Source organism: Mercenaria mercenaria, chromosome 14, assembly GCF_021730395.1.
Source record: "Mercenaria mercenaria strain notata chromosome 14, MADL_Memer_1, whole genome shotgun sequence".
Classification (NCBI taxonomy): Eukaryota; Metazoa; Mollusca; class Bivalvia; order Venerida; family Veneridae; genus Mercenaria; species Mercenaria mercenaria.
In genome coordinates this window covers 60,566,838-60,594,428 of record NC_069374.1, presented here as the reverse complement: position 1 = coordinate 60,594,428, position 27,591 = coordinate 60,566,838, and the positions used below count along the sequence as shown (strand labels likewise).

Below are 27,591 nucleotides of genomic sequence, written 5' to 3'. Positions count from 1 at the left end.
TGGATCCTTGCTGGTCGCAAACCCACTATGTTGGTTTTCTCATGGCGCGGCTAAATTTTTATTTAGTGATTTAATTCTGTACATGATTTTCAGTTACATTTGATTCGGTTTCCTGACAGGTGTTTATTACTGATTCCCACTGTAATAAGTGCAGTCGGAAGTACGTCATTCTGCATCAGTAATTGCAGTCAAAACTGCCTGCATCACTACAAATTTAGGCAATGCCTAATGACTCTTTAATTACTTTACTCTTTTAGTTTCTTTACAATAAGGTGCTCAGGGAAATCTTCAATGACGCATTTCATTACACACTATCATATTACAAGCACCTCACATGCTTCATGTGCACAAGCGGCACACAATTTCTTCTTTTGCTTTGGCCAAGGAATGCAGTCCGCACAAAGATAATGGCCGCATGGTTTGATTGTATACCTGCAAAGCAAAACCACATTTAAACTGCAAAACTATCTTAAAGGCCAATATGTTACATCACAAATAACATTATTCAAAATTCTAATAATTACATGTACATGTATATAGAATTAAAGACATTTACTTAATTACTAATGCATGTGTCTGCGAATTTCCGAAGTTACATACCATTAGTTAGTTATATGCATTACCATACCTCTATAGGCGTTTTCAGTGTTAGGCTGTGGACTGGGTGAGCGTGTGCATTTGCCTGGATCTGCCTATATACCAAACGAAATTTCTATCATGTCTATCGCCTCTTCGATAACTTTCATATTATCATTAACGCGTTTATGAAATATCTCACACGAAGTAACATAAACGACGTCGTTGCATTATTCGATTTTGTTGAAATTTAAGTACATATATGTTGTTAAAAATATTTTTATAATCATTCGAGATATTTATTAACTGTACTGTTCATAATATAAAACACATTTCCAAAAGGGTCTTAGGAATTTTGTGTTCTGACAGTATGTAAGTCAGCAGTTGTCCTCATTTAAACTTCAGCTGATATTTCACGGGATGGACAGTATATAGTTACCGAGGTTTGTCTTCCTCACACGATTCACACATGAATCGGTCGCTATGTGGTTCATCTCCTGCATCGTCGTTGGGTCGTTCTCGTGCCTCTACCACAGTATCATCTTTATTATCATCCCGATGAATGTTTACTCTACCGTCTCGACTTTTGCTTCTTGCTTCTGGTTGTTGCATATCCATTCCTATATTGTAATTGTCATTGTGAGATACACTTGCTAATTTTCAATATGCATCTAACTACGCATTATAATATTCTTTATATCAATGCTTATGTTATTTTGTGCCCAAGTTTGAAATCCCACCCATCAAATTTTACACTAAATATTGATGTGAAGAAGATACAAAACAATATTATGTAAGAAATAATTTATAATAAAACCATGTTTTAATATATTTAAAAACGACTAATGTGAAGGTTATACGCAGGCGTGTCTTTTATAAGTGGATGAAACAGGAACGCATTATTCATTGTCGCATGTATAACGCCAAATACAAGGGCAATGTGACCGTGATTAAATCAAGGCAAAGCAAAAACACGTCCCTCTGAATAATAATGAGTACGTAGACGGCTTGTGAATCATTCTGCATGCCTAATACATGTAATAGATTCAGAGCGAGTGAATTAAGCATTACGCCGTTGTTATATCATTGGTATATTCTATCATTTCATTCATGAATGTTTTATATGTAAAATATTAGAACAATTATGGTATCACTATTTCTCAGTGCTAAATTGTATGTCGACATGACTGCAATATTACCGTGTTTTAATAAAAACAAGTGCTGTCACTATTGGTGACAAATGCCCCCGAAGCATCTCCAAGAATGCTACAGTTGTCTGCGCAAAAACATCACACATCATTTCGTGACCTTGACCTTGACCTGAGACACCAGGGCATAAGCGTGACACGCCTTCTAAATATGGTTAACATTTGTGTCAAATTATTTTCAAATCCCTGGATAAATGCTAGAGTTATGGACCAGACAAGAAACACCTTTGACTTCTAAGTGTGACCTTGAGCTTGGAGTTATGGGCCTGGGTCGTGCGCGTGACACGTCATCTCAATATACGGAACATTTATGCCAAGTAATTTTAAAATCCCTTCATCAATGGCAGAGCTATTGACTGGACAAGAAACATACAATGTTAACTTTTAACCTGTAAGTGTGACCTTGACCTTGGAGCTAGGGGTCTAGATCTTGCGCATGACACGTCGTCTTATTATGGAGAACATTTATGTTGCGTAATTTCAAAATCTCTTCATCAATGGCAGAGTTATGGACCGGACACAAAACAGACCTTTTTAACCTTTGACTTCTAAGTGTGACCTTGACATTGGAGATAGGGGTCTTGGCCTTGCACATAACAAGTCATCTCATTATGGTAAACATTTATGCCAAGTTATTTCGAAATCCCTTCATCAATGGCAGAGTCATGGACGGACATGAAACAGACCTTGTTAACATTTGACCTCTTAGTGTGACCTTGACCTTGGAGCTAGGGATCTTGGTCTTGCGCATGACACGTCATCTTATTATGATGAACATTTATGCCAAGTTATTTCAAAATCCCTTAATTGATGGCAGAGTTACAGCCCGGACAAGATTTACACGGACGCACGCATGCAACCACAGACGGACTCACGGACGCTCCCATACGGACGGACGGACAGTGCGCTTTTAATATGCCCACCATCGGGGGTATAATAAAAATAATATTTCCTATTAGTAACAAAAACGTTTTAAACCTTCTATCATATTTCGAATTTTATCCCAATCAACGGTGACCGTATTGCACTTCTGCATCGCTCGAAGAAGATGATCAAGCGTCGCCAAATGGTTATGTTTTGTCCACGATACAAGCATGCGATAAATCCGCAGAGCAGTTGTATAGTTATCCATGAAAATGTGTTCAATTTCGACCTTTGAAATACCTAGTTCATATCCCAAAAATTCCCAGTTTTTCCCGACTGCCTGTGCTATTCTACTTAGTTGTTTTTCACTAAGAGGTGTTCCATCTTCCACAGCTCTATCAGTTTCTAGAGATGCATTTTGGCTTTATAGTCGACGATCAATGCTTTTGTCTGTAGTTTCTGCAATTCCAGCCTGACTTATTCGAATTCGGGAATCGATTTCCTTTCCATCAGCTATTGCCGTTCTATACATATTAAGGTAGTACGGATCTTCAGCAATCGCTTCTGGGACTGAAAATCCAAATGTAATTAAAAGAAGTAAACCCAATGAATAAAAGAAGAAGTACTTTCTTATATAGATAACACTGTGTACTACAACAAAGTTGCCAGTCATATTCAAAATTATGCTATTTACATAAAACAGAGGAAATATTAGTTATATGCTGTTACGAAATACAGTGTCTAACCAAAAATAACAAGTTGTCTTTCACTTCACACAATTATTTTCGATATTTCCCCATTAATCAGACAATTGATATATAAATGAAATGTAACATTTGATAAGATAATGCATTACTGCACTGGCTCCAGGTTTTACCAATATGTAAATACTATGCTTCAGTTTTATCTGGTCGTGATTAACACATTCAAACGTGTTTACTGACAGACAGACAGACAGACAGACAGACATGGTCTCTCTGTGAAACATCTATACCCCACCACTTTAAATATGTATCAGAGCGATCTAACGTGAAGGACAGAGCAAGACAAAGTCTCAAGAACAGAGAGACAGAAAAATGTTAGATACAGACATGACCGGCTAACATAGCCTAACTGTGTGAATAGCTTGGTTCTTTCACAGAAACGGTGAAGAGTACTGTTACATGCAGAACCTTATTTCCATGAGATACCGGTATGAACCTCATAGATGGTTTGGAGACAGGCAAGAACATCTCAGAAGTTTCCAGTGCATGGACTTGGATTTGAATCCTGACCTTTGGTCTGACATACAAGCGTGTTACCAGTAGACCACCATGCCAGCCAAATTTCCGTAAATAATAAAGATCTGTTATTGTCAGTATTCTATGGTAGCAAACCTCTTTAAACAAGTCATAGAACAAAATAAAGTTATATTATATAGTTCGATAACGAATGTGTTATAACATGCATTTATATTGAATGCCTATTATGATAATACTGTCGGCAGCAGAGAACATTTTTACCACCTTGCAAGTAAGTACACCATATACAGTAGAAAAGAAGATGAATATCCAACACGTTCCAAAAAAGAAACCTTCCCAAAGCGCAACCCAAAGCACACGACTAGCGCACATATACACGCACACACATAGGCAAAGCAAACACACGAGCACAAAGCGAACAATGGTAATAGTGACGGCAACGTATTGGAATGGTCAGTGGGGAGCTTAAATCATGTTTCAAAGTGACAGGAGAGTGTGAATAAATATTGTCTCCTCAAGGGAAATCCCTAATACACACAGTGGCAACAGAAATAACCAATATGCTTTTGTAAATGTATAAAGGTCGACCAAACAGGCCAGAATAAAGAGAGCAAAACAGCTATTTGCCGGTGCGATATAAAAACTTGCTGTCATAGACCTCTCCGCCTGTTCAGACACATTCAAAGAGGAAAATGTAGCATCCAACTGTGAAAGAGTTGAACACTTAACATGTGGTGTGTCTCAGAACAATTAGGTCATAAAGTCTTTCCATGTAAACTTTACTGTTTGTAAACAACATCACCATAAAAATATACCTTCTCAGAGAAGAATCTTTAAATTGCTATTTAAGATTAAGATCAAATCTGAATAAAGATTGAAAAAAGCAAAATATAAACATATTCCTAATAACGGTAACCTTATTTAAAAAAGTGTGTTTGTACTATATTGATTACGTGTAATGAAATCCTCAACATGTGTACACGCTCTGGCGAACAGAAGGTTTAACTGAATTGAAAAAAAAGTCCAATAAGAGGAATCCTGAGGTACTTCCTAATCCAAATGGGGAAAATGTACCATGCTGAAATTAAAATCACACCTTGTCGTAAAGTTTGGTATGTATCTATAATATTGTCATAAAATGAGACAATACTGAACTGGCTTTCGGTTTATATATCAGTCATAAACATTTTAGACACCCGTTTAGGGTTCTCATAGGAGATACTATAAAAAAGGAAGAAACGAAAGCCAAAGAGATTTAGATCTAGGGAAAAGTTATTAAAGTGTTCGGGAATTAAGCCAATAACGAATCTTTGATAGGAAACAATGTCATTTTGGAGGACCTTTAGCAAGTGACTGGCGGCTTCGACGACCTAGAAACCTTAGAAAATAGAAAATGATTGAACGAGTAATTGTAACGCTGCGTGTGTTACGTAAAGTTTCCTTGGGGAATATTTTAGCTCAAAGTCAGTTTTTATTTAATTTATTTGTTTAGCTCAAGTCCACTTAATTGAGGAATTAGCAAAATCCAGATTCTGTTTCTTCTTTTATTCAGTTTTCAACAACAATATATGGATGTCCACATAATAACAATAATTTCTATAAACACAATTAAATTAATCAAACTTTGTAATTATCTAGTCGGATATCTCGACATGAAACACAGAAGTATATGTCCTTCTTATTTCGTAGGTAAAATTCTTCTGTCTACTGTTATCATTGACTTTTTATGAGGTTCATGACAACAATAAAATTAACCAATAATATTGCAGGAATCCTACATGTCCCCTAGCAACAAATCTCGCAATACCGCGATACCTAGTGAGATTTCACGTGATTTCACGTGACCAGGGACCTCTGTCCTTGCGTGTCAGAAGATTATTATCTCATAAACAGATATTAAGATTATATAATAAAATGCAATAAGACCATTAACAGACGAATAATAGCAATTAGTTTGACAATGCAAGATCTTATCAATGTTTAGTAAGAAATAAAACATTTTTATAATGACAGCATGTAAATTCTTTTTGTTCTTTTAAAATTATTGACAAAGTTCGAGTTTTTACATACACAACCATTTTTAAACATTTTTAAAACAAATTATTTGAAAGTTTTAAACACTAATGTCACCGCATGACATAACGATCAGGTTAAATTGTAAATATGAAAACTTAAGAGCGAAACCATCAAGTAATGAAAATCGAAATTTTGCACAAATTACTGTGATTAAACTGACTGTCGAGAACGACATAGAGGAAACTAAAAGCGTGTATTTTAAAATCGTAATCTTATGAAAGTTTTGCGACAAAATTTATCAAAACATGAGATTTATGGGGTTGCTTTTTATAAACTTCTTGAAAAATATGCGCAACCGCTTAGCTCGATAAGGAGAGCGCAGATTAATGGAACACGGAGTCGTGAGTTCTGTCCCGGGCTAGGTATATGTTCTCTGTGAGGATTTGTCAGAGTTCATAATTGCTAAATTTCTAATATGAACTGGTCCATCATTCACTTTGGGCAGTACCACATATTGTTCATAGGGGTGTTAAATGAAAATTTACTGACCGAATAGCGAACAGTGCAGACCATGATATGAAGGCTAAACTTGGTTTGAACTGGCTGCAAAGGCAGAATCACATGCCGCCAGCAGGCTAAAGGTTAATACCATGTTAAAGTCTGAGAAACCTGTAGAAGTGTTTTTTTTTCTGGGCAAAAAAGACGGCGCATGAAACTAGAATACCTTCAGAACTACGTTTTCTAGAATCTGCATCCGAAGACCCTGACGTTACATTCTCTCCATGTTGTTTAAAGATGAGACATGATTGGTTCAGAACGAACAATTCCCCAGCTACCTTCACAATGGCGTCTTCAGAATCAACTATTCGCACAACATGCCCAGTAGCTCCGAGAATCTAAAGTTAGTCGAAACCGGCCTCTAGCTAAATTTCATAATTGATCTTGTTTGTAGTAAAAGGTCGTATGATAAGTTTGATTTACCATAAATTAGTCGACTTTTCATTCTCTGAGGTTACATAATTTTCAAGTAAATGAATTAAGAGTACATATCTTTTCGAGTAATATCGATCGCCCACATTTATCATTAATGACTGGGACTGTAACATTATGATGTTGAGCTTAATTGTATATATTTTTGTGATCTGTAAACATAGTTGCATTAGTAATCATATAGTTATATTACGGTTTGTGTAATATAAACTGTAGGTAAAACATGAAAAAAAAGCTTTCCATGAAAATATGTACAATTTGATTTGATATAGCACATACAGAAACAAATGCCTGCTGCCATCCGCCATGTCCCACTGTAACTCCTTCATTTTATTCTGGTCCTGAATTATCCTCACAGTATCCCCTGCCGAGATAGTGTATATCTGAAGACATAAACAGGCATCAGATGCATGTGACAATTACAGTTATTCACAAAATGGTGAATGTTTATTAAGTTTGAAATCAGTCCTAACATGTCTAAGGCAGTTTGAACATAATATTTTAGTATGCATTTCAAGGCCAACACTGCAATAAAAAAAATAAAATGAACCGTGCCATGAGAAAATCAACATAGCGGCTTTGCGACCAGCATGGATCCAGACCAGCCTGCGCATCCGCGCAGTCTGGTCAGGATCCATGCTGTTCGCTAACAGTTTCTCTAATGGCAATAGACTTTGAAAGCGAACAGCATGGATCCTGACCAGACTGCGCAGATGCGCAGGCTGGTCTGGATCCATGCTGGTCGCAAACCCACTATGTTGGTTTTCTCATGGCACGGCTCAAATGGTGTATTGCACCTTTTTTTCAATTTTTATCTCTATTGACAAGGCTTAGTAATGCCAAAACACTTGAAAATTCAAGTGAAGTAAGGAAGAAAATATTTCAACGGCAGCTTTGTGACCCCTTTTTAAGACTCTTATAAAGACGCAGATGAGAATAGTTCAAAGTAACTATTCTAAGGCGATAATGATAGGCAGATTTTATATATAAAACTTACATTATTCTAATAATTTTATGCGATTACACGTTTATTAATTAAAGACGTTCTCAACTAATTTAGAATGTACGTTTGAATACAAACCTTTGTTAAAACGTTCATGTACATGGCTTGAACGGTGATACCCACATATTCATGCCTAGTAGAAACAAGTATTTCGCTTGTGTCATGGACCACCGTCACTATGCCCTCCACACCTCCACACCTAAAACCTAGAAAGATCAATTAAAAATAACATAAAGATTATGATAAATTGAAGGCCGGGAGGCAACTCAAATTTTATACTGCATAAAGAGTAAAATTTGTTGTATATGGTGGCTGATTACAGTCAATGTCGTTATTTCATTCTGTTATCTTTTCGCCCGCAAAAGAAGACGCTTTGGTCGTCATTTCGTTTTTTTTTTTTGTGTGTTTCCGTTCTGTTGTTTTACTTTTCGCCCCCCCCCCCCCCCACCAAAAAAAAAACAAAAAAACAACATAAAGACGACGATTCTGGGCGACTGCATATTGGTCTTTTACTGGGAATGATGTAAGTGTATACCTGGGGTTAAGGTAATGTTAGTCAGTCATGTAAACAGACCCAAGAAGGGCTTTTTTCAAAATTGAGATTTTCTCTGCATTTACAGCTTTTATTATACATTTTGACATCTTTTCAGTATACATGCCAATAACATTAACAGTTGTTGTTTATTATAATAATGGCAGCGTCCGTCAACACTTTTCTTCAAACGACATCTCCTTTGAAACTTGGCCTGGATATTTGGATGGTCAACTGTCAAACATTTTCATAGAAGAACATTTCATGGAGAATTCTGGTTGCCACGGCACAAAAAAGAAAAACTTAAAATACCTTCTTCGCCAAAACTTTAGATGTTTGGCAGTGTAGCATTGTCTAACGTTACAAGACTGTTCACATAATTCCAAATGGGTCACAACTGGCTCTGCACCGCTGTTCATTTATTTTATATAGACTATTAAAGGAAAAAGTTTTAAAATCTTCTTGCCTAGAACCGCAAGGCCATGGGCTAAAGTATTTGCATGTAGTTTTCAACTGTGGTCCTTTACCAACTTTGTTCACAAGCTGGTACAAATGTGGCCCCGCTTCTTGTTTTATACAGTCTTATATAGGAAAATATTTAGAAATATTCGTTTTTAAAACCAAAAAGCCTCTACCGGGTTTGTTGAAATCATGTACCCATTTGAGTAGGTGAGCGATATCGGGACATTATCACCCTTTTGTTAAAAAGTAGTCAACTTGCTCAAAATATTAACATATTACATTAAAACATGATAATGATGGTCATCAGTGTAGATCTATAAAGCACAATTCATTTGCAGAGCAATGCTCCATTATTTTGTTTCAAGGCATATTATTTTGAACAAATAATGTATTAAAAGGAAAGGAGTTGACTGCGTTCTGTTTGTGGTGGATCACTGCAGATACTTTTCTGTAATCCTCTGGTTTGGATTCTGAAAATGAAATATTTTAGGCATGCTAACACTGTATATAGAGTGGCCATCTTTCTCATAACTTTATCACTCTGATTGCCAATATTACAATAAAGGAACGAGAAGGTGTTTTTGTCACAAAAACATATGTCTCCCCCTTATGTATACCTTTAGCTCTGGCTGTCACTTTGTCCAGTGAAGCGGAACGTGTCGGCGATATGCATAATTAGGGCTGGTACTGATCACTCCTGTGAAGTTTCGTCGAAAGCCAGCCAGCAGTTTGACCTGTGAAAGCCGGATTTTTAACTCTGGTGGCCATTTTGTGCTGCAAAGCGGAACGTGCCGGCGATATGCACAACTAGGATTGGTACTGATTACTCCTGTGAAGTTTCGTAGAAATCCAGCCGGCAGTTTGACCTGTGAAAGCCGGACAATAAATTTCTATTTTTAGCTCTGGTGGCCTTTTTGTGCACCGAAGCGAAACTTGCCGGCGAAATGCATAACTAGGCCTGGTACTGATCACTCCTGTGAAGTTTCGTTGAAATCCAGCTAGCAGTTTCACCTGTGAAAGCCGGACAATACTGTTCTATTTGTAGCTCTGGCGGCCCTTTTGTGCAGCGAAGCGAAACGTTCCGGCGATATGCACAACTAGGGTTATTACTGATCACGCTTGTGAAGTTTTGTTGAAATCCAGCTAGCAGTTTGACCTGTGAAAGCCAGACAAAATTGTTTTCTATTTTTAGCTCTGGCGGACATTTTTTGCAGCGAAGTGGAACGTGCCGGCGATATGTACAATTACGGTTGCTACTGATCACTCCTGTGAAGTTTTGTTGAAATCCAGCCAGCAGTTTGATCTATGAAAGCCGGACAAGATTTTTTATTTTTAGCTCTTGCGGCCATTTTGTGCAACGAAACGGTACGTGTCGGCGATATGCGCAACTAGGGTTGGTACTGACCACTCCTAAGAAGATTCGTAAAAATCCGGCCAGCAGTTGGACCTGTGAAAGCCAGACAAGCTTAATGCGGACGGACGGACGGACAGACAGATCGACGGACAGACATTTTATGGGGGAGACATAATTACACGAAGATTTACAGCATAGTTTATAAGACCCAATAATTTGGGGATGGCGCTTTTCGGACCGATTGAAACTTTCTGTCCGCTCTGTAACTGTTTTGGCAAGAACCGACTTTCAAACTACATGGCATAAAAGTAGACAACAAAAAGGAGGATTTGCCTTTTGCAACACCCAGGCCAATATATCATAGGTAAAATGAACCATAAACAATCTGTTTCGAACAAATATTAACCATGGAGAGAGACAATGTGTCATGCACAAAACGCTGACACGTAGCTCAAAGGTTAAGGTTTTGCTTGTCCTGTAAATAACTTTACCTTGCATTGATTTATATTCAGCTAGCTTTACACAAACATTCCCCATAAAAAGACAATGCTTTTACAAGCAAGATCTAGACCCCTATCTTTCAATTGACTGATGTCAAATTTTGAGGTCAAAGGCCAACATGACTGTTTCTTGTCCACTCCATAACTCTTCTTCCCAATGTCATGAACTCGTAGTTCAACATCTTATACTTAAAAGGATATGTTCGTACAGTGCATGTTTACTGGAAGGCGAATCAGCGTAAATACGACATTTTTGTCTTCTCTCCGTTGTTTCGTTGCTTTAGCGGAAACAGTGAAAGGGTATACATACTCGGCGTGTAAGCAACTATTGTCATTTTGTTCTTTTTGCGTTTACCACGACAATAACAGCGCTCTAAATCGTCGTCTTCTCTTGCATATCGCAGGCAAAACAACGACAGAACGAAAAGACGATAAAGCGAAATGACGCAAAACCTTCGACGTTTTGGTCCCCAAACGAAAAGACGACGTTGGCAGATATAGCCACCATAGTTTTAGCCTTCCTGTATTGTGTATTGAGGAGGAGGGAATAGAATGAAAGTACATGTACACTATTATTTAAATAACTACATAAAACAAAATATAATGTTTCAAAAACATGTAAAATATATATACACTTTCAAGTAATAAAATAAGTCGTCAATGTCAAGTCTTCCATACAGTCAAAATGTTCTTTTACGTAACTGACACAGCCTGAAGTATTCGAAGTAAGCAACTGTTAAAAGGCAACTGGCTGTGCACTGCAACCAGCGAAAGCAGTTTTACCTTCTCAAGGTCTGATATCCAGCCTCCAGATTCAGAAACTAAATGTTTGTATGTATCTAAGTTAAGATCAACTCGAACTCTGTCCCCTACATTGAACTCTATATCCACCGGCATGGTCAGATCTGAAACATAATTTCTTTTCATTTCTTCTCTTATTCCTATGATGACTTTCATAACTAATCAGAGTTTACATATTATATGTAAGTACAGAACATGTTTAATATATATATAATACGTTAAGGAAAATATAGGTAAATCATATATTTACGAGAGACAAGTCTATAGAGGTAGGTAAAATTAAATTGACTGTTTAGCACATTTCTACAAAGATAACCAAGAGCTTGTGTATAAACACATTAATTTCTGTATCAATACATTTCAACTCAATGTCAATATAAAATCTATATATAATTATGCACCTTGATTCGTTTGTATTTAAGGTGTTTTTGATTCGTCACTAGTTACCAATACTGTAGGCCCTTCCTAAACAATTAGTCAGTTTTAGGTGGTGGAGGAAAGTGAAAGATAAGCAGATGCTCCGTTTCAAGACGCTCCTGTTGGTTTTATTAAAGTATAAAGCACTCGTCCTAAGATCCTGATGTACAATCACAAACATTTTATATGAAGATTCCAGCGTAAAGTAAAGTTTGAACCTGCCACTTTCCGCTTGTTACAATCACTGTTCCCAAACATTAAGCTACGAAACACTCATACGCACCCAAGACTGGCAAATGATCAATATATACTGTTCCATTGTTGGCAGGTGTTATCAACTTAAGTTCTACCTTCCCGTCCGCCCCTATTCTGTATATTGGAAAATGAGTTTCACCTTCATCTCTTTCCTTCTGTACCCACACTGTAATATGTCAGATTTTTCACACCTGTTAGTATCTATCATCAACAGTTAGTTACTGTACGTCATAGTTATAATCCCTGTAATCTACTTTATCTGATTAAACGAGCTTATCTGGCAGAACTGACATACTTTAGAAAACATTCTATTGTACCGATAAGGGGAAGTAATGCTGTTTTGGAGTTTGCGCAATCTACAAAATGTTTTAGCATAAGAAACTTTGAAAATATCAGTGTACACATGTATTTAACGAGCGAATTTTATGCCCCCGGTGCCGAAGACACCGGGAGGCATAATTATAATGTTTGAAATGTCCATCCGACCTATTTTTCCCCTACTCTACACTTTCTATCTAACTTAAATTAAGCTCGGTATACAACATTAACATGAAGTGGACATGCGCATTCTGTAATTATTTTCATGTCCTATTATTTGTTCTGAAGTTACGGCCCTTTCTGGGCTTTGAAATATTACAACATTACGTTGGAACATTGTGTACTAAATTCCTCCTACAGTTTCCATTCGAATTAAATGAAACGCAGAGAAACATGGCGGAGGGTATACATCATCATCATCATTATGGAAAGGACATATGCATATTTTCTGGACTTTTATGCCCGGTTACTTTGTATCGACTGGTGCCATACAATATTGACACCACGCTTGTTCTACCATACGTCGTTAAAAGTTTTGCTGCTCGATAAGTTCAAATAAATTTAAACAACTGTCATTATATAACTCCGCTCTTTGTGGTATTAGCATATGCAAACATACCTTTAACTGCGCTTCGATAGGCATCCGGTGGAAGATCTATCAATTCCTGAACAATGCCCAGTAGGTCTGAAAATAAAACTCTCCCGTAATACCCTTCAAATTCATTCAATTTTAAATTTGGTCGCTTGTTGTTATTTGTTTAAGTCTTTTTATACATCATCATTAAAAAACAACATTTATATATTATACATGTAAATAAATATTTGTAAATTCTAGGAGAAGAACTCTATAAGACATTGTCTTTCGTTCTAATCCTGTCTATACAGATGTAATATACGCTTATGTAATTGTATGTAGATATATATGGAATAAATATGTTTAAACTAAATAAATATGTCAGTAATACTCACCATTTTCCGAAGACGATGACGCGACCTTTGTGACCACGGCACCCGGAAAGATTCCATATAGAGGGATTTTCTTGCTCCGTTTTCTAGGGGGCACCCGGACCCTAAAATTGAAACAACCCATCTTATGAAAGTATGTATTGCATGATAATAATGAAACGGAAATATTTTTGCGTTTTAACCTAAATCTAATTATTTTGAATAATGCAAAACAATCTATTTTTAAAGGTTGTTTTAATACCCAAGGACAAAATGGAAGAAATTTAACACAAATAACAATTAAAGTTAAAAAATACCATTACAAAAGGCGCATTATTGTAATTATATGTAAAACAAGTGATGACTTTAAAACAATACGAAACTGCAGAATTAGGCATTCACAACACAAACTTGAAAGTAAAATAAGCTGGGCACAATGGTGATGCTGTAATGTTTTGAGTTTGCCAATGTTGTGTATGCTAGGATTATTCATATTCGCAATGATGAAGATGGCGAGGCTGCCTATGTTCTAAATGACGATGATGATGAAATTATACATTGTACGTAATGCGGTTGCCCATTTTTTTACATGGCGGTTTTGATAAGGTTGCACATATTTTATATGACGATGGTGATGAGGTTATACAAATTGTACATAATAATAATGATGAAGTTTGTGATTGCCCATTTTCTTCACGACGCTGTCGGTAAAGTTGCTTGCCCATGTTCTACTTGACAATATGGATGCGGTTACCTGTGTCCTACATGACAATGAGAATGCGGTTACCTCATATTAACATGATAATATTGAGATTTGTAGATGCCAATATTCTACATGGTAATGATGATGCCGTTTCCTATTTTCTATACGACGATTACGATAAGGTTACACATGTTCTACATAATGATGATGATGACTGGACGACTTAGAATATACAAAACGATAAGACGTTGATTAATATAATCTGTAAAACGATACTTTGGAAGAAAAGAATGCAATCAAGAAGAATAATTAGCAAAATCGGTTTTATTGAGTCTGTTCATGAGACGTAATGAAATGTGCAGCACCTCTCACGCCCACTAGCTCCGGCTTAAGTGGAACTCTATTACATATATGTTGAAAGGACTCCATGATCCCAAAGGACTAGAAAATATAACAACACTGAATCCAAGTACGGGGAGACCTTTTACAGCTGCCGCACGGCACGTAAAGATTGATGTTGTAATAGTTAATAAAATCTGTAAAACGATCATTTGAAAGCAAAGAATGCAACCAAGAAGAATAATAGCAGACTCGGTTTGCATTTACCCATTTTGTTTTGACGTTGTTGCTAGGTTTACTAATATTCTACATGATGATGGTGCTGCTGGTGTTGCTGCTGTTGCTGATGATGATGATAATGATGAGGCTTCTTTCGTTCAATATGACGAAGATGAGGAGGTTACACAAGCTGTACATGTCGATAGTGACAAATTGCCTATGTTCAACATGACGATTATGTTGAAGTTTACTTATGTCCTACAAAATGTTCACCATATTCAATATAAAAGTGTTGAGGAAGGTGCACATGTTCTTCAGGCGAATACCACTGTTTCACATGACAATAGCGATCAAGCTGACCATATTCAATAATGATGTGGTTCGAAGATGTCCATTATCCACATGATGATGATAAAAATGTTGCCAATGTTCCACATGACGAAAAGGGTTACACATGTTAAACATGACAATAACGTTGCCCATGCTCTACTTGAAAATGATGACGTTGTGAATTTTCTACCTGACGATGATGAACAGTTTGCCCATTCTACATAATGATGATGATAAAGTTACCCGTATTCAACATGACGTTGGTGATTATATGCTCATATTCTACATTACAATGATAAGAAAGTTACCTCTATTGTGCATGACCGTAACATTGATATTACCCATGTCGCAATGAATAAGCATTATGATGATGTTGATCTATACGACAATAATAATGTGATTGTAACAATGATGATAATGATGACAGTAATTTAGAATCTTGATAGCAAGTATTGGTTGACGATGAAACTGAAGATAATAGTTTTGTGTACTGCGAGTGACATAATTAAAGAAATAACAGGAATAACGATAATACTGCTGCTGAAGATAGTGTTGTGCCAGCTGCTGAAAAGGAAGAGATGGGAACAAAGAAAAATCGTTGAGAAACTTGTTATATATCTGGCAAACGGGTGATTCATGCAGACCTCATCGATTGTTTTCATATAACACGGTGTGCAGTTATTCCTGTCTTTACAGACACACGCTGTTGTCTTTTGTGTCTAAGCAGAACCCATCACATATAACCTGTTTTACTTCTGCAAAGAGAATATACCGTTAATCTTAAATCGTCGTCTGCATCAGTAGATATTGACACCTTAAAATTTACACCTTTGGATTTTTGTAATCTTTTCCAGTTTCAGGATTGTCTTCATCATCACTGTAAACTACATAAGAGCTTATTTTCATATCCATCATTACCTTACGTAGCAACAGCAATAACAACAACACTAACACCAGCAGCAGAATATTATCATTATAGCAGCCGTCATAGTGTTATTAATAGTTTAACTATGATAGATATATTAACTTTTAGCCTGTTGCCGGCAAGTGGTTTGCCTTTACGATCAATGCTCGCTATCCAGTCAGTAAATTTCCAGTGAAAACCCCTTAATAATAAATGGTATTGCCCAAGTTGAATGATGGACCAGTCAATTTTAGAAATTTAGCAAGCTAAAGGTTAACATCACCGTAATCATCATCATTATCATTGTCATCAACGTTATCGTAAAAACGGTCACCTACACCAAAGACCGAGGTGTCATATATCTCACAAAAGGATGTTTTGTATCCGCACATTGTTGCCGGTAGACTTTTTTATCTGACATATAGCATTCAGTGCAAACATCTGTGTATTTACACACTAAACATTTCCATCTGAAGCCGCGTATAGTCCCACCACCATCTTTTTTCGAGTATTCACCATCACAGCACCACCCATTCTGATGTGTTCCTGTAGAATACGGGTAATCCGGACATAAATCAGATTGTGGGCAAAATGGACTGACTTGATCTAGAGTATTGTGAACATAGACTAATTTGATCTAAAATGTGGTTAACCTGAAATCATTCATTCCAGAATATGGTTTTAAAAAACGGACTCAGATTTAATTCAGAAGATGTTTAAACTGTACTGAGTAAGTAATTTTTTATGTAGTTGAAACTGGATTCCTTTGCCCTTTTAATATAGTTTGGTTAAAATGTACAGACTTTGCTTAGAATATAACGTAGTCTAGGATACGGTTTACCTAGACTCTCTGGACTAATTATATTAGACATTTGCAAATTAAGACGAAATGGAGTGCGCACACCCAGGACGATTGATTTTTCAGGGGTGGGGCATCTTAACATAATTTGATTATATTATGTGCTGTTGGAAAAGCATCACTTATTATGCCACACTGTGCAGTGGACATATAATTATATAATATAATAATTTGGCTTTGTCTGAGTCCTTCCGTCTGTCCGTCAGAAAATGAAATGTATTACACATATCGCCAAAAGTACTGAACTGCTGTAATGAAATTGTATAAGAATGTTACTCAACTTTAGGAGTTACGCACTTAGATTTTTCGCACAGCTGGGCACAAAGTGCTCAAGATGAGCTACTTTTGTAGCACTGAGTCCATCGTCCGTCGTCGTCTGTCGTTCACACTGTCACTGTTAACACTCTAGAGGTTACAATGTTAGCCCAATCGTAATGAAACTTAGACAGAATGTCTGTGTTAAGAAAATAATGACAAATTTTGAACCTGGGTCGTCTCACTGGCGCCAGATCAGAAAGAAAATGCCTCTGTACATGTTATACCCTACCCCTAGGTATTCTATAAGAACCATGGTCGTGAACGGGAAAATATACTAACCCATTTCAATCGCGTATTTCATACCTAAAACACGCAGTTCAGTAAATGTGTAATATTGATATTAAACAAGTGGTAATTTATCTTCCGTTGTGTGCCGGTCACATTTCTTCAATAGTTCTTATCTTAGAAAACAACGTGTAGTTTACAGTTTTTTCAAAGGTACACAAAAAACTTGCTTGAACTTCCCTGGTGAAGTTTCGGTCTAGATTACAGACACACTCTGATTGGTTGATGTGAAAATGTATGTCAGTCGTCATTTTACTACACGTGCACGCTAAAATGTTTATATGCAGCATAAATGTGCAAAATGAATTAAATAAACAGAATAGATGTATACCAATGTATGATTTCAAATTCAAAATCATATGCAAGATGAATTTCATTCATCATTTCGAGTCTTATCGTAAAACTGTGAATATATTGCATTCTGTTTTTGTTTGTTTACATTTCGCTTAACATGTGCACACTGCCGTGACCTCTAGACCGGATGTTCATTAGGAGAGTTCACGCAAGTTTTTTCTGTAACGTTGACTAAAGCGTAAAATATATGGAGCATCCCTGCAATATGGAATATTGAGACAATGTGACTGGTGCACGATGGAAGATAAATTATCGCTTGTTTAATATCAATAGTACACATTTACTGAACTGCGTGTTTTAGGTATGAAATACGCGACTGAAATGGGTTAGTATATTTTCCCGTTCATGACCATGGTTCTTATAGAATACCTAGGGGTAAGGTATAACATGTACAGAGGCATTTTCTGTCTGATCTGGCGCCAGTGGGTCGTCTTGGCCCAAACGTTGTTATAATGTTGTACTTTAAAATCTAGATCTAATTTGAAACAGTATAACGTGGAATTAAAATTATTTTGGTCACGAGGTTGTATTATAGAAAAACAACATTTTTACATTTTTAACACTGTAGAGGCAATATTTTCTATTGAATCTAAAGAAACCGGTTCAGAATGCTAAATGTAGGTTAAGATTGAAATTTGGTCAAAAAGTTAAGTCACAAAGTCAAATACTAGAAAAGCATTACTTATGTGCCAGAGAGTAAATTGTTTACCTAATCTGTATGAAACATATAGTCTTAATCTTTGTCTTAAGAAAGTCTAGGTTAAGTTTAAAACTTGGCCATTTGGCATTAAAAGGAAGGCCAGTAAGTTAAATAATAGAAAACTCCGTCATAAACATTCAAGTTGCCATACTTGTTACATGGAACATTTCTCTTTATTAATATTAGAACAAATTTAAAACAAGGTTATCTGGAATATAAAAATACACCACTGCGTTAAATCACAGAAAAAGATAAGTTACACTCTTAACGTTTAATTTCTACCTGATCTACATAAAATAGTGCTTTGTATAATCTGGTTCAAATTTAAAACTCGGATATTTTGTGTAGGTAACTAGGTCACTGGTATGTTAAATCATAGAAAACCATTCTTAACGCGGCAATATTAAGAGGCAATATTTGCTATTTGATCTATATGAAGTTTAGTCAGAATATTTGTCTTCAAGAAGTCTAAAATCTAATTTAAATATTGAGTTATCTGGGATTAAAAACTAAGTCACAAGGTCAAATGATAGAAAAGTATTGTTAACCATCTAGAGACCTAGTAGCCTAATTCTGTATAAGATTCAAACTCGTCCGACATTTGTTAAGACAAACATTCTGATAAAGTCGCAATTCGACTGGGCTAGGACTGTAATCTCGGGAGTGCTAAAAGCAAAATTGTTTACATCGGACGGGGACGACAGACGATGGATACAAGGCAATATCACTACCCTAACTTGACCACTTTGTTTCAGATGCATAATTTCTAATTTTGAAAAAAAAAACACGTTTTAATTTTATTGTGTAATGGCGGTAGGTCAAATACTTTTGGCGATACGTGTTTCACAACTTTTTTTTTTGACGCACAGAAAGACGGACGGAAGACAAAGCCAAATCTATATCTGGCACCACAATATTGATAAGCCAGACCTTATCTGCATTTTGGGCATATTTTCCCTATCGCGCATAATATCAATATATTATGCTCAGATGGTCCCCTTGAAATATCGATCGCCCTAGGTGTCCGCAGTACTATTCGTCTGAATAGATATTTGCAAATTAAAACGAAGTGGACTGTGGACACCTAGGACAATCGAGTTTTTATGTGTGTGTTTGTGTGTGTGTGTGTGTGTTTGTGTGTGTGTGTGGGGGGGGGGGGGGGGGGGGGGGGGGGTGATATTGTTTTGGCGTTGTTCGTCAGTCTGTGTGTCCATCCGTCCGAAATTGAAAAAGTTTAAATTGTTTAAGCTAGGATAACCAAACCTCAAGTAATCATGAATAAGCACACGACCGTTGATCACCCGTAATATTATCCTCTTGACCCTGTAAAACAGTTTTTCTCTTCGACTTGTTAGAGTCAAAAAGTATTTCTGCTACAAGAACCAAACCTCACATACTTATTAATTAACATATGACCTTTTCTCACATATAATATTATCCCCCTTGACCCAGTAAAAACAGATATTTTCCACTTGATTTGTTTGGGAAAAAATGAAAATGCTTATAATTCAAAAAGTATTTTAGCCAAACTCACCAAACTTCAATATGATTATAAGTTAGCATATGATCTTTACTCACTTATAGCATTAACCCTTTTTACTTGCTTGATAAAAGCAGAGTTTTTCCCTTGATTTGTTAAACAAAATGAAAATGTTCATAATATAACAAGTACTTTAGCTATAATCACCAAACCTCACATAGTTATTAATTAGCTTTAATCTTCACCCCCCACCCCCAGTAACAGTAACTAAGTAACCTATTGATGGGTCTCTATGAAACTTCACACAAATATCAGTTATTATAGGCCAGTGACGCACAAGTATATTTGTCAGGATCTCTTCATTTACCAGAGTTATAGCCCTTAAATTATTGTACAATCCATAAATTCCAACATAACAAAGTAACTCATCGAGAAATCAAAATGAAAGTTTACTCAAAAATAGATCATCAAAGGGCGGTGATGCATGCGTACCTTTGACCAGAATCTCTTTAGTTACTGCAGAGTAATTGCTCTTCAGTTGTTTTAAAATTCATTCATTCCCAGAAAACAAAGTAATTCATTAACGTATTTTCATGGAACTTATAGATCACTACAGAGCAGAGGTTTTCCCTTTGTTTTGTAAAAATGATAGGAAACAACAAACCGTTACATGGTCCTATCGTAAATAACTTGTGTATATCTGGGAATATCTTTCAAAATATACACTCCTCATTTAAAAAAAAACAAAAAAAAAACTTTGTTTAGCGAGGGATATAAATATAACTTTACCTAATGACGTTTTTCGACCTAGATAGTTTGAAACTTGAAGTAGATTTTATAGAAACAAATATTTTGACCAAGTTTAATGCAGATCCAGTAGGAAAAACTGGAATCTAGAGTGTTAACAAGGTTTTTCAATGCTCCGACCTAGTCACATAATGGCCCAGTGCCAAACTCTGTCGAAATTTTCTAGACACAAATTTCTGACTAAGTTTCATTACGATTGGAATAGAATTGCAATCTCTAGAGTGTTAACAGTGAAATTGTGAACGACGTACGACGACGGACGAAGACGGACGGATATTTATGAACACGGTGCTACCTAAATAGCTCACTTTGAGCAATAGTCTAATAGACATTTGTGAATTAAGACGAAGTGGAGTGTGAAAACCTAGGACAATCTCAATATTATTTAAATATATTATGTGCGGTATGAAAGACATGCGTGTAACGGTGATAAGGTCTGGTTTATTATACCGTCACTAAGAGGTAGATATATAATTTATCGATCTTATTTATAATTTATTTATCTAATTTATCTATTAAGGTATTAGGCCCATAATAGAGTACCTCCTTTTTGAAGAGTATTCAATTCCTACCATAAACCTACTTTGACAACAATTTTCAGGGGGGCGTAGGTTCAAGACCTACTGGGACCAAATTATTTTTCCTTGTTTTCCTTTTTTCTAGTAAGTTTTTACTTCTTTCAAGACTTGTTATTGCTTTATTGTACAAAAACGGAAAAAAAAAATCATTTGATATGCGATTTCTTGCTGTTAAAAGTGATTTTACCTCTAAAACAGAAGGGGTAGAGTTAGACGTCTTTAAAGATACTGAGTTGCATGCGGTAAAAGTTCTCTATTTTGCCTTCATTCTTTAGATTACATATTGTGGAAGAAATATAGGTAGGTTTTACTTCTGCCCCAAGGTTATTTTTGAATGAAGTGAACAAAATTCAAAACAGACCCGCAGGATTCGACCATAATTTTTCAATATTGGAGTTGGAATTCTGTCTGATTAAATCCGTTTACTCGAGGCACCCTAGAAAAAATGATATTAACAGTTTTTATTTTAAGTTTTATGATTGTTTACCAATAGTTTGATGTTTCTTTCATAAAAAATAATGGAATAATAAATTCTCTGAAAACGTTTTGGATAAAGGCCACCACTTTGAAATTTGTCTCTACTTGAGCTTTAGGAAATACCATAAATTACACAAAATTGATAAAAAACGGCACGGTAAAAGTTTTTAAAAATTTGCATATAAGTGCGAAGCACGGTCAACTGTAAGAATATACCAAGCAAATGACATTTTTTAAACATTACTATTAGGGGCCTAATACCTTAAGTCCGTTTGACTTCCGTTAGAGAACATTTGTGTTACATATATCGCCAACAGTATTGAACGACCGGTATTACACTGTATAGGAATGTTATTCAACATTAGTAACATTACCTACCGGCTACTTTGTTTGGAAGAGGTCTGTTAATATAACATATACAACTCGTAAGTGGTAAATGATGATTACCAGACCTGTCTTTCTTCTGTTATTTACAATATATTGTATACAATATTACAGAGGCATGAGAAATTTGCACTTTTACCAGTGACCAGGTAAATAAGACTATTGACTGTTTCACAAAGGTCTGTTATAAATAAAGACTTTCGTCCGTTTGAATCTGAATTATCTAGGGACAAAAAATTTATGTCATAAGGTTAAGTTATAAGAAAGCACTAGAGGCCATGCTTTAATTCGAACTTTCTAAAATCTGGTTAGAATACTTGAATTTATAAAATTTGGATCTAGTTTGAAACTGGATTACCTGGGATTAAAAACTGGGTCATGAGTTTGTATCATAGATGAAAAACATTGTTCACAGTCTAGAGGAAACATTTTCTACTGGATCTTACAAAATCCGGGTCAGAATATTTTTCCTTCAACAAATGTATGTTAACTTGATCAAAACCTAGGTCACTAAGCCAAATAATTGAGAAACTTTGTTAACACTTTAAACTGTGTACCTGATCTTAATGAAATATACGCTTGTCTCAATCAAATCTGGGTAAAGTTTGAAATTTGATCACCTGGTTTTGAATGGCAGGTTAGTAAATTGTCATAAAACACTTCAGATGACACCAAACTTAGTCAGAACATTTTTTTCTTTATATATAGTTAAACACATTTAAAGTAGGATTATTTAGGATATAAAGCTAGGCCACCAGGTCATATCATATCAAAAACATTCTTAACGCTCTTACTGCCTAATTTATACCTGATCTACATAAACATTGGTAAAAAGGTTTGCCATTCTATAAAATCTTGGTCAAGTTTAAAATTCGGCATTTTTCGTCAGTAAATATAGCACTAGGTTAAACTATAGAAAAACCTTTTAACTACTATAGAGGATATATTTTCTATATGAATCTATACGCAATTTAGTCAAAATATTTGTCTTCATGTAGTCTTTATGAGTTTAAATACTGCGTTATCTGGGATGTAAAACTAGGTTACTATGTTAAATCATAGAAAACTTTGTTACCCATCTAGACACAATTCTGGAGTGTTCGGCGGCGGACAACGGACACAGTGCGATCACACTAACTCACTCTTGACTACTTTGTTTCACATGCAAAACGTCTAATGTTGAAAAACATTTCAGTAAAGTATAATGCCGGTAGGTCAAATACTTTTGGCGATATGTGTAACACAAAGTTTCTCTGACGGAAAAACGGACGGACGGACAGACAAATATATCCCCAGCAGCAAAGTAGTGGCATAATAACTCAGATATTATTACCATTATGGACATGTTTTTACAGCCACACATGATATCATTAAATCAGGTTGAGATAGTCCTATTGATCGTCCTAGGTATCCACAGTCCACTTCGTCTTAATTCGCAAATGTCTGATGGCTTACCGAAGCAACCATTTTTATTCATTCTGCATACGACTTAACATACGGCATGTTAGTCATCTCTGGAAGTGTCAAACTATACATCTTTCTATGCCCATATTTTAAAAGATTTGTAACATTTTATGCTTTCAAATATCCTTCAGATTAGTTTTAATTAATAGACGGCAAAAATATGTTTTAAGTGAACTCTTTTTTCAATTGTATTCAGCAAAGAGCAAACTGGTTATTTATGAAGCCTGAAAAGGAAAAATACATTAAAGCGAAGGACAGTTTAGAAAAAAACATAAACGTGATTATTATTCGTACGATCCTTACCTATTGGCGCATTATCATAAACCCTTAGATCGAAGGCTCCGTCCAGTCCCGCCCTGCAGATCGTCTCCGTTCCTATATCCCATTTCACAAGCACACTGTTATTTGGGTAAATGTTAACAACGGTTCCTAGGTAACCAGGGCCACCATCTTGCTCTCCTAGACACCAGTCTGGACCTCGGATAACCCGAATACCAGGTTTCATTGGACTGAAAATATCGACGTTTAAAACTTGACAGTCGTATTCATTAGCTGTGAGAGTTGCATTTCAAACAAGAGAAGCAAATAATGTTCCTTTTCTATCAGCAAAAGTATCTCTATGTCAGGCAGCGGGCCGCCCTTCCCCACCATCCCCACGCATACACATACGCGGAATGTTACATTCAGTTAGCACAAAACCGAACAGCGATAGCTTAGAGAAAGCACATGTATTACCTTTTAGCTTTTGTTTTAAGCGGACTTAAGCGGAACTTATAAGGTCCACATTTCCTTATCTTAATTATATAAAAAAATCTGATAATATGGGCATATATCATCTTAAGGCACATTTATAGTCTTACAAAATAAAAACTTGTACTACGTAAATAAGGACTATCTGATACGATGTAGATACATGTGGGAATATTATCATTCTTTCCAATGAAATTATCCATATGACCTGTTTACTTGCATCATTCCTAACTATATAAATCGCCGGTCCAAAGCTGTACACTAAATTTTGCTGGATATAACTCAGGACTTAAAGAGAAAAATAAATTCATTTCTGTTGTCATATAATACTAAAACACTTACTTAATGGCTCGCCAGTCAATAATCAAAAGTATTGTCTATATATAATATTGTTTTATATCAGAATACAGTGCATAGCAAACAAATAATATATACGGTTAATCAACAAAACAAAACACATCCGATTTCAAACAGTTTCTTTTCAAGGGCTTAGTCCGAAAAAAATGTAACATATAGCAAGTCACAGGTACTCTGCGGCTGGACATAAAGCCGCTTTGTTGACTTCACGCCGTGAGTTGACCAATAACTGTGAAGTAAAATTAAGTAAACTTTAAAAGTTCTATATATGCAGCATTTATTAAGTTCATGCATCAGAAAACATTTCAGAATAAAAGTATAATTTACCTTCTGATATTGATTACATGAATTAAATATGGTTAAAAGATCATGTAAAGTCTTTGAAACCACCCCTCGGGTAAATATTCATTTTTTTGGAAATTTACTTCCTGACGACCTATAATATTCATTGCAATGCTACATTGAATTGTTCAAAATGTAGCGATATTGTCTAATAGGTAACAATTGTTCGGTAATATAACTTGTAACTTCGAAGGTCCTTACATTCTCTTTGTAGAAAATATGCAAACTTTTATTCAAACAATCTTCTTTTCTCTAAATTTTTTTTGTTGTTGTCAAACATACTAATCTAGGTACTTCCGGGAAATGAACACTTATTAAGGTTTAGGAGTAATCCACATAACAACGAATATTCTATAAAACGAACAACATCGTTACCGATATTTACAGCTACCATTACTGTTCTGACCTACTGTCCCGTACTAAATATTCTGAAAAAGTGTATTCCCCTTTGAAAATGAATGCCATTTGTAAAAAAATAAAAATAAACAATCGCTGAAAACTGTTTCCACCTAGTTAGTGAAATTTCAACACTCGCACGCTATACAAATGCATCAAAACAACATGTGTAACATTCCTTGAAAATGGTAGAGTTTTTAAAGCGCTTGAGTCTGCTGGAAGTGGGGCCTGTTTAAACCAGTTCTTTTTTCGAATTCAAATGCTTATATCAGATATCTGGACCTGTTTGTAGAGTAATATAAGTAATATACACGCTTCATTACAAAGAACATGACAAGTGTCTATAATAATAAACATTGAATTCCGAAAAAAAGACTGCCTAAATTGGGACCCACTTCCGGCAGTCAAACGCCTTCAAAAATTTCACCATTTCAAAAACTGTTACACATGTTTTTTGATTCATTTTGCAATCGCATGCAGTGTTGAAATTTCACATAATTAAGTGGAACAACATTTCAGCAATTGATTTATTATTATTTCTTTACAAATGGCATTCATTTTTCAAAGGGACAACTTTTTCAGAATATTTTCAGTACGGGACAGTTACGTCAGAACATGTAATGGTTAAGTAAAATATTGGTAACATAACAATGTAACAAGGGTTTCGTGGTGCAAATAGACTAAAACAGAAATAACCCGCGGGAGGTTTTAAGAGGCTTTACAAGAACCTTAAGGACATAAATTCCTTAATCGAACAATAACAAAATAAAGTTCGGTTTCGAAATCAGTGGTGTTTTTGTACTTTAATAGTGACACTGTACGTTATTTAAAGCCCTGCTCCCGTCCTACCTTTAAACCTTGAAATTCACTGAAAAGCAATGAAAACCCTGATTAATGAACAGTGACAACTTGTTAAAATAGAGTCTATTTGATATAATTCTTATGAAAATACTGTGTTTTTGATGCTAGTGTCGAAGGTACTGTGCCGTAACTGTTACTATTGTAATCATGGGTTGCAATACACAAAAGAATGTGAATAAGCCGGAAGGCAGGCTTTAAGATAGTTGTTCTTTCTTAAAGACGCGCCACAAAATAACTGTATTCTTTTGTATTTCCGTGAGGGCAATTATACATGCTTTGCGTGAAGAAACGAGAAATAACAAGTATCTACTTACAAATTGACAGTGAAATATATAAGGCCAAGTCAATGTGTTTAATGTCTAAATATATTATTAAATTAATGTAGTATTATGCACAGTACTATATGTATTAAGGTGAGTGTAGATAATAATTTGTTTCTATAGTATTGTGTAAGATAGTTATTATTCAATTTTTATAAAACTAGAGTAATCTATATTGAAAAGAAAATGACTGAAGTTTGCAGATGAAGTTGTGAAAACACATTAATTCAGGGAGGGCCTAAATTGTCCATCTGTCAGTATGTAGAATAGCTGTATTAAAACAATATTTTCAGTTGCACGAAGTTCATGTGGGAGGAAAAGGGGTAGGCAACTAGGTCGTGTTGGATCTTTAAATAAGGCAAGGTTAATCATGCTATTTCCCCAATCGACAGACGAGTCAATCAATAAGGTCAAAATCAAAGTATTTAGTTTATCATGTGTTATCAACAAAACCTAAATAAACATTATTCATTAACTCACATTCGTTTACTTTCAAATTGAAAAGTTATTAAACTTTTTGATGAACCGAAGTTTAATTTGTTTATGGCTAACAGTTTACGTTATGCACGAAAACGAACACTGTCCTACTTTCCGTTGTGAATAAAACCGATACAAAAATCTATATAATTGTCGTATTATTGATTAACTAATTAACATATTTCATTTTATACGAAATTACATCATTTAAACACAAAACTACAATGAAAAATCTTACCATGGGTACGTTTCAGGCGGAAAATATATTTATAAATTTTCCAAACAACTTCCTTCCAAGGACGATCATCAGATGGTAGATATACAGTTAGATTCAGAAGGACCTTTCCATTGAAGGTTTAGGGGGTATATTCATTGCAAAAAGAATATATTTTAGGGAAAACAAAA

At 35.5% G+C, this 27,591-nt stretch overlaps 1 protein-coding gene across 4 annotated transcripts; it reads right to left on the bottom strand.

Moving 5' to 3' along the window:
- Positions 1-229: 229 nt before the first annotated feature.
- On the bottom strand, positions 230-27,495 carry LOC123527842 (E3 ubiquitin-protein ligase mind-bomb-like). Of its 4 annotated transcripts, XM_053523638.1 has the most exons (13): positions 27,425-27,495; positions 23,987-24,192; positions 16,316-16,523; positions 13,507-13,607; positions 13,157-13,222; positions 12,248-12,385; positions 11,530-11,651; positions 7,977-8,104; positions 7,175-7,278; positions 6,630-6,801; positions 2,763-3,218; positions 1,016-1,196; positions 230-432 (listed from the first exon to the last, which is right to left on the bottom strand). In XM_053523638.1, exons 2-8 carry the CDS (start codon positions 24,186-24,188, stop codon positions 8,075-8,077), a joined length of 867 nt encoding a protein of 288 aa, XP_053379613.1. In that variant the 5' UTR covers positions 24,189-24,192; positions 27,425-27,495; the 3' UTR covers positions 230-432; positions 1,016-1,196; positions 2,763-3,218; positions 6,630-6,801; positions 7,175-7,278; positions 7,977-8,074. The 4 variants fall into 4 exon arrangements, with proteins under 4 accessions (XP_053379613.1, XP_053379614.1, XP_053379612.1 ...); XM_053523639.1 differs by lacking the exon at positions 6,630-6,801; XM_053523637.1 differs by lacking the exons at positions 230-432; positions 1,016-1,196; positions 2,763-3,218; ... (1 more) ...; positions 7,175-7,278; positions 7,977-8,104 and having other exon boundaries at positions 11,407-11,651.
- Positions 27,496-27,591: the final 96 nt, after the last annotated feature.